The 13917-nt window shown below is 33.0% G+C and overlaps 2 protein-coding genes across 2 annotated transcripts; both read left to right on the top strand.

The window, feature by feature from the left end:
• Nucleotides 1-1124: 1124 nt before the first annotated feature.
• Nucleotides 1125-2871, top strand: LOC137809734 (tetrahydroberberine oxidase). The gene is given in 1 exon segment (XM_068610822.2): nt 1125-2871. A coding segment is annotated over 1 exon segment (1617 nt). The 5' UTR covers nt 1125-1147; the 3' UTR covers nt 2765-2871.
• Nucleotides 2872-11573: 8702 nt separating this feature from the next.
• LOC137811771 (tetrahydroberberine oxidase) lies at nt 11574-13428 on the top strand. The gene has a single exon (XM_068613604.2). The coding sequence runs from the start codon at nt 11612-11614 to the stop codon at nt 13232-13234; it is 1623 nt and encodes a 540-aa protein (XP_068469705.1). The 5' UTR covers nt 11574-11611; the 3' UTR covers nt 13235-13428.
• The last annotated feature ends 489 nt before the right edge of the window (nt 13429-13917 follow it).

Raw genomic sequence — 13917 nt, 5'->3', positions numbered from 1 at the left:
CATGAGTAGCAATGTGTACTAAAAGTACTTATGAACTGATTATAGTATTTCGAATTTGATAGAAATTAAAAATTAACTAGTACATTAGGAAATACTTTAATTTTAATTCGTTCAATATTATTGATAAAACTATCTTAAAAACTTTTCCGTGATTAGGATTTGATGATAATCGTTAATTTATAACATTCATAGTAGAAAAGATTTCATTAGTATAACATGTTTAAATGAAAAAGGAAAACTTATCTTTTGACAGTAAAGCACACACTTCACAATTCTTTATAATAATATAATAATATTTTTAATAAAAAAATAAAATAGAAATAATAAAAATATTAATATTTTAGGATGTCACATTTCACAACTCTTTATAATAATATAATAATATTTTAAATTAAAAAATAAATTAAATTAAATTAAAATATTAATATATCACTTCTCAATAAAAAAAAGATGTCAAAAAAATATATTATTAAATTTTGAATATGGTAAATATAACAATAAGCATTGAACATCCCTTATTTAATTCCTTCTATGTGCAAGCAACTATTTCTCGTATAAAAAAGCTCGGTCTTACATATAGATAGCTATTAAAAATATTTATTTAACTGAGTTTTTCTTTATTAAATATGAAATAAGGAAATAACAAAGAATTTAGACATTGGTCAACATCAGTTAAAATAATGTATTTTCTTTTCTGGCGCTTGCGTAACCTAGTATCTACACTAATTATGGTTGTTGACATTAAACTCACATTAATTGGTCAAATATGGGTGTTGATATATATTAATACTCTCTATACTAAAAACATACACTTTATATCTTAATATATTAATATCTTATTTTATTTATTTATTTTATAATTTAAAATATTATTATATTATTATAAATAATATCAAATGTATATTATTTACTTTAACAAAAAATTTAGTCAAAAAATATATATACATTGGCACATTTGTCGCATCTTGCTTAAAATAATATAAAAAGCAATATTATAATAAAATAATAATTTATTGAAATATAAAGTAAATGTTACAGTTTAGGATGAGTGGTATAACATCAGACTCCAGACTACTATAAATTAGGGACTTCGCATTGCTCATTCTCAAATTACAATTCTCTTATCAACAACAAACCATACATAGAAATGAAGTATCTAAGCTCCTACTTTACCTATGTTACTGTCATTGCACTCTTTTTTTCCTTTCAACCTTCTTCAGCAGATTCTCATGAAAACTTTGTTCGATGTCTTTACAATTATCCCCACATAACCAACACAATCTCCAATGTTGTTTACACCCAAACCAACTCTTCATACTCCTCTCTCCTAGATCATACCATTGAAAATCATAGATTCTCCAACTCAAGCTCAAAACCCCTTGTCATTGTCACACCACTGGATGTTTCCCAAATTCAAGCCACTATAATTTGTTCCCAACGCCATGACCTGCAGATTCGAACCCGAAGTGGAGGCCATGATTACGAGGGTCTCTCCTACGTTGCCCAGGTTCCATTTGTCCTCCTTGACCTCTTAAACCTTCGACAAATCACAGTTGACGAAGAAAACCGAACTGCATGGGTTCAATCTGGGGCAACCCTTGGTGAACTTTACTACAGCATTAGCCAAAAAAGCAAAACGCTAGGGTTCCCAGCTGGTTTGTGCTCTAGTGTGGGCATTGGTGGTCACATCAGTGGAGGTGGTTATGGACTCATGATGCGTAAGTACGGTCTTGCTGCAGACAATGTCATAGATGCTCACATAATCGATGTGAATGGTAACCTTCTTGACAGACAAGCCATGGGTGAGGATCTGTTTTGGGCCATTAGAGGAGGTGGTGGAGCAAGCTTTGGAGTCATTGTGGCTTGGAAGGTAAAACTGGTTCCAGTTCCATCAACCGTGACAGTGTTCGATGTTTCAAGGACATTGGAAGAGAATGCAACCGAGATCATTCAAAAGTGGCAGCTTGTGGCCCATAAATTGGACGAACGCATAATAATTAGGGTGGACATAGCAAGGGTTAATTCAAGTCAACATGGAAAGCTAACAATACAAGCCAGATTTGTGTCCTTGTTTCTGGGATGAGTAGAAGAGCTTATTCCATTGATGCAAAACAGCCTCCCAGAGTTGGGTTTGGACAGAAACGACTGTAAAGAGACGAGTTGGATTGGCTCAGCTGTTTTCAACAATGCTTTGTTGATTGGATCTTCAGGAAATGAACCCCCCGAATCTTTGCTCAACAAAACTCAAATTCGTTATGGAAATTACAAAGGAAAATCTGATTATGTGAAAAAACCTATTCCTATCGAGGGATTACGAGGATTATGGCGTTTGCTTTGTGACGCTAAGGTTGAATATGCTCAACTTCAATTGGCTCCTTATGGGGGCATAATGAACGAGATTTCAGAGTCTGAAATTGCGTTCTCGCACAGATCTCAATACATTTTTCATATACACTATTGGGTCACCTGGCAAGAGGAAGGGGACGGGATAGCACAAAGACACATGAATTTTATTAGAAGAGAGTATAAATATATGGAACCTTATGTTTCAAATTCTCCAAGAGCTGCATATATAAATTACAGAGACCTTGACATTGGGGTAAATAACAATGGTTACACAAGCTACACCCAAGCCAGCATTTGGGGTTTGAAGTATTTCAATAATAACTTCAAGAGATTGGCTAAAGTGAAGACCAAGGTTGATCCTAAAAACTTTTTCAGGAACGAACAAAGCATTCCTATACTGTCCATGGAAGAATATTAAATTATTTTAAAACCATCTAGTATGTAGAATTCAAATAAAATAAATTTAATGAATGGTAAACCATCTAGTATCTACCCTTCAAATAAAATATGTTGTTATGCTTCTAATTTATGTTTTTTTATAGTAATTCAAATATTTAGAGTTACACTTAATAATAGTGTTCAGAAAAATGTCATGTTTTTAGAATATTATTGACAAAAGTGCAATATTATAAATTAGAGTTGATGACTACTCTAAAATGATAAAAAAAGTTGATAAACATAAAATCATTAGATTTAATTTTATATTTGTGAAATATTTACGTCAATTAAACTGATACTCGTTATTAAAAGAGAGTCAACTTAGCTAACTGTAAGTCAATATTAACTTTTCAATAAATAAAAGTATTCGTGTAAATGTCAAATTAATATTGGATTATCTAAAACTAATAAAGTTCACTTAATAAAATCATCCTTTAATAATTAAAAATATTTATATTAATGTTAAATTAGTGTCAACTTAGTCGATGCTAGGAGTCAATATTATTTATTTATTATTTATATTTATTAAGTTAGTGCAAGTTAGATCAACATTAATTTTTTCTAATGCTTATGGCAAAGGCAGATGAAACGATCTATTAAGATGTAAATTTGTTATACAGTCTTGTAATATTAAAATTGTTAGACGGTCTCTCAGTGTCAAACTCATTAGACAACACCTGGGTGTTTCTATGTTATTAAAAGAATAGTAAAAAACATATAAAGTATTGATTCATTAAAATATCCAACTATGCATAAACCCACTTTTTTTTATCTGTAAGAAAGAATAATAAATATGAACCATTTCAGGGTTGATCAAACCCTTATCTACCTCCTAACAACTGTGGAGGGCACACCCACCTACACCCAACCAAGGAAAACAAAACTGAAAAACACCTCTAAATCTAATACATGCAAGCCAAAGGATCAAGACACCATTCAGAATAAGAGAAAACAGTTGAAGGTACCTTGGATACAACCCACGACCAAGACTTTAGTTGAATAAGCGTAAACACTTTCGAAACATTCACCACTCCCCCTTTAAAAATTACCTTATTCTTGCGTCTCCAAATCTCGTTTACTACAGGAGTCCAAATGGTTCGCCAAATCACATTAACAGATTCTTATGCATTACACATCCTAAACTGTAGGAAGTGAAAGAAAGCATCAGAGTGGTCCACGGACGCCAAACCTAACCAAGCGTAACACTGACTCCTGACCAGCCAAGCTATTCTGCACTAAAAAATGATGATAGGACTCCTCTTCCACCCTGCACATAATACATAAAACATTCCTGAGCTCTACCCCTCTCCTTGCCAAATTTCCTTTGGTGGCTAACTTATTTTCAAATACCCTCCAAGCAGTGACGTGGGCCGAAGGAAAAGCCTTAGTCTTCCAAAACATAACAAACCCAGTATTGATCCCCCCTTCAGGCTCACCCCTTAAGATAACATAAGCAGAATTAACCGTGTACGTAGAGAACTCACCGTCCTTTCAGACCCAACCATCATCCATATCCAAAACTAGCCCCAATCCTTGGAGCACCTAAAAAAGTTGCCTTTCCATATCCTTTTTCCACTCGAACAGGTTCCTTCTCCAAACAAGATTCCACTTCTAGACTTCGTCAACCCAATACCCACACTCAGTCACTTTAGACTCTGGCAGACAGCTTAAAGAACACAATCTTGGAAAAACACTCTTTAGGTTACCGCGCGCCTCCCAATTGTCTTCCCAGAAACTGATAGACTTCCCATTTCCAATCTTCCACTTGAAACAATCTTCAAACCTCCTTCCTCAACTCTCCAACTCCCAAACCTCCTTCAAATATTTCCACCAAAGGGACATCTTAGTAGGACTCATTTGTTCTCTCAGACTTTTCCACCCTTCGTATTTAGACTCAATAACATCCTTCCATAAGTCGCCCTTATCTATCCCCAGACCTCAAACCCATTTCCCTAAAAGTGTTATATTGAAAACTTTCAAGTCAATAATACCAAGACCACCTGCCTCATGAGGCTCACAGACTTTCTTCCACGCAGCCCAAGCAATTTTCCTCCCCTCCGACCCCCACCCCCAAAAGGAAACGCCTATGAATTCTTTATAACTCCTTTAGTACAAATGTAGGCACTTTATAAAGGGAAAGGTAGAAAAGTGGAATTAACGACAACACAGACTTAATCAGGTAAATTCTCAGCCAAAGAAAGGATTTTGCCTCTCCATCTTCTCAACCTAGACTCCAATCTCTCAATCACCCCACCCCAGAAAACACCCCTCTTGTGATAACCCTCAACCACCAACCCCCAAGTATTTAAAAGGTGTTGTCATTACCTCAACACCAAGAATAGTCACGAATCGTTGCAACGTAGTCTGATCAATCCCCAACCCACCAATTCTACTCTTCATAAAGTTCACTTTAAGCCCTGAGCACAATTCGAACATTTTAATGTCACCTTAATGTTGAAAACACTCTTAGCATTAGCTTCACAAAAAACAAAGTATCATTTGCATATTAACATTAACTTTCTTATCTCCAATTTTCAAGTTGTCAATCAATTGTTTCTCATCTGCCATCCTTGACACATCTGTCGGGCCTTCAGTCGCAATAAGAAACAGAAAAGGTGTTAACGGATCCCCTTGTCGCAACCCCTTTTTTGGAATAAATTCCTTAGTGGGGCTCCCATTAACTAGAACCGACACTAAGGCAAACTCTAAACAAGACTTAATCCAATTAATCCATCTATCACAAAACCCAACCTCTCCCAACATATAGTAAATAAACTCGCAAACAATAAAGTCATATGCCTTTTCGTAATCAACCTTTAAAAAAACACAACTTCTCTTCTTTCTCTTCATTTCCTCAAGGGCATCATTGGCCACAAGCACACCGTCCAATAAACTTTGTCCTTCAAGGAAAGCAGACTTCCTAACATCAATAACTTTGTCAATCACCCTTTTCAATCTTAGAGATAGTGCTTTTGACATAATTTTATACATACATCCAACCAGAGAAATAGGTCTAAAATCATTAAGCTGTTGAGGATTGTCATTTTTAGGAATCAGGCATAAGAAAGACACATTTGACCCCCTAGGCCAGACACCTCTGGTCGCAAAATCATTCACTGTCGACATAACGTCCTCCTTAATGAACTCCCAACTGAACATTAAGAACCCAAAATTAAAACCATCCGGGATGCATATACCCACTGGACAGTCTCATAGTAGGACATGCCAGACAGTCTCTAAAGACATATCTAGTTAGATGTCTCTAGAGCTCGTGGAAAGTTCAACGAAACAATGCTACTGGTCATGCTAGATGGTCATTAGAGCTTATACATGATAGATTGTTACTTCATCTTCTACATTAATTCAACCCACATAAGTGATGGGTATGAAAGAGGAGTAGAAGAATTTATACAATTTGTGCAACGTAATGGCAACAATAGTGGTGTAGTAAACTTTAGGTGTTTGTGCATTAATTGTTTGAACGAGAGAAAATTGGATGTTAACAAAATTAGGGAGCACCTTTTATAATGGCTTTCTACGATCTTATACAACTTGGACTTAGCATGGTGAATTATTACATTCACCAAGTGTGTTTGTATCTCAAAAATATGTTTAGTCCATCATGGATGATGCAGTAGATGATGATGGATTGGACATGATTCGTGATGTTGGAGGCTGATTCTTTTACAGAAGTGCATGGATATGGAATCGATGCAGAGACTCCACTATATCTAGGATAAATTTAATTTAATATATTAAATTATTTGTTATGTTTTAACTAATTATACTTGTAGGTATTTGTATGGACTTTTTAGTAATTAGGAGAAATATGATATCTAAGGATTAATGGATCCCCAATTAATTAGTTCAGTGGAAAATAAGCAACTTGAAACGCAATCATACACCACCAAGTTTCTAGTTACAGAGGAAAACATATATATGAGTAAATACAATGTTTAAGTCGTTAATTATTATAGTATTTTATCCTTTAAAGTTTTACTAATTGTTTTCAAGAATGACGCAAGCGTCATTGACAATTACTTGTTATATCATTAATTGATAACACTGTTGTGTGATTATGTTCATTGCATAAGAAGTCACCGACATATTTCAAGTAATTAGTGGACATGTAATAATATTATCAACTTACTTGTGTATATTACTTAAACGTCTCCTAATAAGTTTGTTTTTATTAATTAGCTCATACATTGGATATTACACAGTGAGAGGTCAACCAAGTGCAATGTCCTAGAAGCTCACATGCTTGAACCTAAAGGTTTGTAATTTTCATTAATTAATGTTTTGTCTTTTTGTCTTCCTTGTTTGTCAAAATTTCAATATTAACTTTTCATTAATATTGAATTATAGTGTAATAAACAGACACGGGGTATGAGTGTGGCTATCATTATAAGAGTTAACATTAACAGAGGTTGGAAACAAGTAATCATATTTAAATTATTGTTTATAATAAATTATGTGTACATTAAACACTAATTTTAACTTATTTTGTGTTGTAGTATTTTATGGATGCTCAACCACTAAATTCAGAATCAATGAACTATGTGAAGAATGTTTGGGCCACATATTTCATTAGGTTCTATAACTCTAGGATAAATGATGAATAGTATAGGTTTAATTTATATGTTCTTAAGTGTTTTTTTTATATTACATATTTCTCATGTATAGGAAATTAGCCAAATAGATAGGAATATATATTAGTGGATATACTCATTTTAATTGATTTATCAATATATATATATATATATTTATTGTATAAATAAATGTGAATCTGGTTGTCTGAATATATTGTATATCTAGTTGGACTTTTAAAATGAACAGGTTAACTAAGAGGAGGAAATGCATTAAACAAATTGAACTAATAAACAAACTCATCGTGCACTACGGTTTACCGGTATGTATATGTGGAGCAAAGCTCTATGGAAAAGAAGGTGTCTGCAGAAAATTCTATGGAGCAAAAAACAGGATGAGCAAAGCTATATGTGAATCAATTTGGATGCTTGTTGTGCTGATAGATATTAACATGTAATCAGTTTGCTCTGTTTGTTTGATGTAGGATCTTGTATAAGGGTTGAGACACCTCAAAAGTGTCTCTTTAATTAAATTCATTCATTGCTGATATAAAAAATGCATTACGGTTCTGGCTATAATTATAGTTTATGATGGCTTCATGCAGTAAAATATAGAAGACTTATAGAAGGATATAAGCTAACGATTTTGTTAATAATCTTTGTCTATACCTTTGTATGAGTCTTCTATTTTTTATTTCACTTACAATATATACAATAATTCTGTTAATAATCATCATCTATAGTAATGTAATAGACTACGATTGTTTGGCTTTCTTGGCTTTCGTATATAATTCTAAACTATAAACGACGTGTTCATAAGTTACGGTTCTAAAATCGTCGTCTAGGGACTTTTAAAAATTGCTATCTAAAAGCATTTTTATAGTAGTGTTACCTCACTCATATGTTTACCTCATTTGACAACTTGTACATAAGTCTTGTTTGCGCCCTTCCTTATCGTCTCCTTGTGTTGTGCTTTCCACCCTTTCCAGCACCATTTATTTTGTACTCTAACCTCACGAATCCGAACCTCTCCCCTTTCTGATTCAGTTTCCTGGCAATTAATACCTCATGAATTCCCCAGCATTGAAAGATCCTTCTCATATCATTTTCTCCAAAGTCATTGTTCCATACAAAAAGTCATCCCAAGTAAGCATCAGGATGACCCTTAGAAATATTATTAAGCAACATCTCAAAATACCTAAGCCAAGCATGAGTTGTATGTAATAACTAAGGTTGTTATCAAACAAGATAAAAGTAATCATTCTCTACGATAAGAAACACAAAACGCAAGATATATCTAACAAGACACTTCTATTTGCTGATGGGTAGCTTACGTAGTTGCTGATGGAAGACTCTGGTTTTGTGAAAGCATGGTCTGTAGTTGTGGTCAATATGGATGGCGTGTCATTCCACTTACAGAGAGTGCTGATAAAATGTGTGACGGGGGAACTGAATTGGCAACCTCAACATGGGAAAGTGACTTGGCTGTCAGTGCTGGTGTTGATTGGCAGCTTTTATTGGCTGGACTGAATTTGGATGGTTTATTGAGGGCATATTCTTATGTATGGGACCCTGGAAGGAACATTTGTTGTGATGCCAAAGCTGGGAGGGGAAAGGGATGCTGGATTACATGGATGTTGGCTTAACTCATGATGCTGCTCTTACCAAAGAAAAGAAGGATACACTCAAGGGTCATATTTTGCCAATGATGTCATAACTGCTGGTGTTGATGTCAAGGCAAAGAAATCTATGTTGGGATTGTCTTGAAGGAAAGCTTGTGCTGGAACAAACTTAAAGACAGCAAGCAACATCTGCCGGAATTCTGTTAATTAACGTTTGTTTGTAATTTATCCAGGTATAACACAATCAAATTGCAGGGATGCAGGGTGATGCACGCTGAAGTGCTGGTGCTGCTGTTATAGATAAATTTGATGGCAGCCGAGGTAGCTTCTTTCCAAGGTGTAAGCAAGAGTTCTGCAGGATCAAAGTAGAGATCATGACATGAAGTAAGAAGGAAGAAGTAAGTGGCCAGGGAATATATCTAGCGGTAGAGGCTAGGGTCTTATCTTTGCCAATTTATGATGCTTTAAGATGCAGCTGGCCCTGTCAAGATGTAAAGGGATGGGAGGGACTTATTATCTTGTGTCTTTCCAGCAGCTGCTAATTACAGTGGTCTGTTTTTTATGCTGGTTTATGCGCAGAACAAGCTCCTTGGATTGGGATTCCTCCGTAGTTTAAGCCTTCTAGTGTTAGTGCTTTAAATCTTATCTCATTTTATTCTATTAATTTTTTTCTGATAAAAAAAACACTTTTATTTAGCTCATGTTTAAAACACGTAAAATGAGACTCTATATGTGTTTGTTACAAAATATATTTTTTTATCAACAATATTTTTATTGAAAGATATTTCAATCCTATTACATACAAAAAAAAATATTTTTTTTTTTTACTGTTCAAAATACTGCGTCCCTCATATCTCAGTTAGATCTGATGGTTCCTTATACAAATACAAAAATACAGATCTAAACTATAATGGAAAGCAAATATAATTGCTTCTATAAAAAACAACTGTGAATTTGAGTTTATACATTTCAAATCAAACAAAACAGTACATCCTGTCAAATAGTGATAACTGTAAATAGATGTTCGTAAAAGAAATCTCATACCTTATACTTTGTTCTTTAAAACAGTTTGAATTCTGCTACTATGTAACACACATAAACTATTATATGATTCAATAATTTTTAACGTGATAGTTTATTCTAAATATATCTATTGAAAGTTATGTTTATAAATTCTTTTATTGATACAAACATATTTAATACCTCATTTATATATCTACATATATATTAAAAATGTTATAATATATGAAACCTTTAAAATATATAAATAACCATTTAATTATTTTCATATTTTATTTATTTTTATTAAATTTGACATCAACAAGGTAATATATATAGGTATGATACAATTATCTTAATAAAATTTTCCATCATTATGATTTGATGATAGCCGTTAATTTATAAAACCCATATAAGAAAATATTTCACTGATGTAACATCTGTTGTTTAAGTATTTACTAGGATCTTATCAGAAAAACAATATAATATTAAAGTTCGAATTAATACTGCAAATAAATAAAAATAAGCGTTAAAAATCCTTCTTTAATTCCTTCTCGTACAAGAAACTACTTGTATAAAAAGCTCGATCCTACATATATACCGTCATCTATTAAAAAATATTTTTTAGCTGAATTTTTCTTTATTAAATATTAAATAACAAAATCATATATTAAAAATCGTAGTCTCTTTTAGAATAGTATTAAAAAAGGAAAAAAACACTTCAGTACCTTCCATGCATCTGTAAAGTCAAAGTAAGATAAATGGTAGTTGAGAAACCTTTGTTAATTCACTTTTAGGATAACATCGCCATTAAAAAATAATTTTTTTTATTTATAATAAAAATAAAGAATAAAATAGTGGATGCAAAATGAATATAAAAATTTATGAGGTATCAAAATATTATAGTGCAATAAGTAAACACATCTAAAAACATGAGATACTTAACGTTACATTTACTATTTTATTCTTCATCTCGTTTTTTTTTACAAATACAAAAATTTAGTTTTTAATAACACATCACCTCTATAGATAATTAAAGTAATGAATTTTTGACTTTTTTTATTTTTATATAACCATCTCATAATCTTAATATAATAATAAGATATCTAAGAAAGACAATTGTTATTACTATTATATATATAAAGACAAATATTATGAAAATATTTTTTTTTGTATTTAAAAAAGGACAGAAAATGGGAGTACGAGCATAAAATTTCTTTGAATATCGAAGGCTTAAGACAATAACAAAAACATCTTAAAAAAAATAATTGTTCCATTTTATGAAGGATTTTCAAAATGATGCAGTCAACATTCTCTTGCACATTGCGTGCGCATATGGATGAAATGCAAGTTTTGTCATCGAGTACTTCTTTTTCTTCTTCGTATTATGTCATCGTGTGAAGCTTCTCCACCACGTATAATATGTAGAATAGTCTTATACTACTTACTTCTCGTACTTGAATTGTCTCCTCCCATGTGGTACGTTTATTTTATTTTATTTTTGGATATATAGGCAAACTTTTTATGAATGATTTGGTTAAAATTCAACTCCAAACTACTATAAATTAGAGACTTCCCATTACTCTTTCTCATACCAACAACAAACCATCCACAAAAATGAAGTGCCTAAGCTCCTATTTTACCGTAGTTACTGCCATTTCTCTTTTCTTTTCATTTACACCTTCTTCAGCAGATACTCATGAAAAGTTTGTTCAATGCCTTTACAATTATTCTCATAACACCAACTCCATCTCCAATGTTGTTTACACCCAAACCAACTCTTCATACTCCTCTGTCCTGGATCTTACCATTCAAAATCTTAGGTTCTCCAACTCAAGCTTAAAACCCCATGTCATTGTCACACCACTGCAAATTTCCCACATTCAAACCACCATAATCTGCTCCCAACGCCATGGCCTACAGATTCGAACCCGAAGCGGAGGCCATGATTACGAGGGTCTCTCCTATGTTGCCGGGGTTCCCTTTGTTATCCTTGACCTCCTAAACCTTCGACAAATCACAGTTGACGCAGAAAACCAAACTGCATGGGTTCAATCTGGGGCAACCCTTGGTGAACTTTACTACAGCATTAGCCAGAAAAGCAAAACACTAGGGTTCCCAGCTGGTGTGTGCGCCACTGTGGGCATTGGTGGCCACTTCAGTGGAGGTGGTTATGGATTCTTGATGCGCAAGTACGGTCTTGCCGCTGATAATATCTTAGATGCTCACATAATAGACGTGAATGGTAATCTTCTTGACAGAAAAGCCATGGGTGAGGATCTGTTTTGGGCCATTAGAGGAGGTGGTGGAGCAAGCTTTGGTGTCATCGTGGCTTGGAAGATAAAACTAGTTCCAGTTCCATCAACTGTGACAGTGTTCAGACTTGAAAGGACATTGGAAGAAAATGCAACCGAGATCATTCAAAAGTGGCAGCTTGTGGCCAATAAATTGGACGAGCGCATAATGATTAGGATGGACATGGCAAGGGTAAATTCAAGTCAACATGGAAAGCTAACAATACAAGCTAGTTTTGTATCCATGTTTCTGGGAGGTGTAGAAGAGCTTATTCCATTGATGCGAAAGAGCTTCCCAGAGTTGGGTTTGGTCAGAAAAGACTGTAATGAGACGAGTTGGATTGGCTCAGTTGTCTTCATGAATGCTGGGTTGATTGGATCTACCGGCAATGAAGCCCCTGAAGTTTTGCTTAACAGAACTCAAATTCGTTCAGGAAAATACAAAGGAAAATCTGATTATGTGAGAAAACCCATTCCTATTGATGGATTACGAGGCTTATGGCGTTTGTTATATGACGATAAGATTGAATATGGTCAACTTCAATTCGCTCCTTATGGAGGTAGAATGTCAGATATTTCGGAATCTGAAATTCCTTTCTCACACCGATCTGGATACATTAATCATATTCACTATGTTGTTGTTTGGGGAGAGGAAGGGAACGAGGCAACACAAAGGCATATGGATTGGATTAGAAGACTCTATAAATATATGGAACCTTATGTTTCAAGTTCTCCTAGAGCTGCATATATAAATTACAGAGACCTTGACGTTGGAGTAAATAATAACAATGGTTACACAAATTATACTCAAGCCAGCATTTGGGGTTTCAAATATTTCAATAACAACTTTAAGAGACTGGCTAGAGTGAAGACCAAGGTTGATCCTCACAACTTTTTCAGAAACGAACAAAGCATTCCTACACTGCAGAAGGAAGAAAAATATTAATTAGTTGTAAACCATCTAGTATCTACATTTCAAATAAAATAAATGATGTATATCTATGTTTTAAATTTATAAAAAATAACTAATAAGACTCTACTAAATATTAAAGGTTTACCTTTTAATATATTTGGAATAAAGTCACTTATTGTAATAACTTTTGTTTACCATTTTTAATTGAGAAAAAAATATATGCGCCATTTAATTTTAGTTGAAACAGTACTAAGTTTAAGATTTTTACTAATTTTAATTTTACAAAGCTTTTATATCCTAAAGATAAAAATTTAGAAAAAAAGTATATTTTACAATTTTTATAAATTAATTTACTCATAAAATAAGTTTAACTTATAAAAAAAATTATTTTTGTTAATTATTTTTCTAAGAAATTTGTGAAAAAAAATCTATCTAAACTAACACTACAATAAAATCATCAAATAGAAACCAATTTTTAGAGACAAAAATAATTAGGTGCAATAGTAACTAAATTAGAGACCATTTTAGAAACTAAAAAATTTTTGGTTTCTAAATTAGTTTATATTATTGTGAAATAGTTTCTAAATTGGTATCTAATTAGCTATCAAAGTTTTAACTACCAATTATTTAGATTCTAAATTTAGTAGCAAAAACCTTAGTTACTAATTAGATACCAATTTAGAAATCATTTAACAATAATATAAATTAATTTAGAA

Source organism: Phaseolus vulgaris, chromosome 2, assembly GCF_051622355.1.
Source record: "Phaseolus vulgaris cultivar YP4 chromosome 2, ASM5162235v1, whole genome shotgun sequence".
NCBI lineage: Eukaryota > Viridiplantae > Streptophyta > Magnoliopsida > Fabales > Fabaceae > Phaseolus > Phaseolus vulgaris.
The sequence above is the reverse complement of the archived record's forward strand: the minus strand, read 5'-3'. Positions and strand labels throughout refer to the sequence as shown.

Coding starts and splice junctions, on each gene's coding strand:
- LOC137811771 (XM_068613604.2), top strand. CDS start 11,612: ATGAAGTGCCTAAGCTCCTATTTTACCGTAGTTACTGCCATTTCTCTT.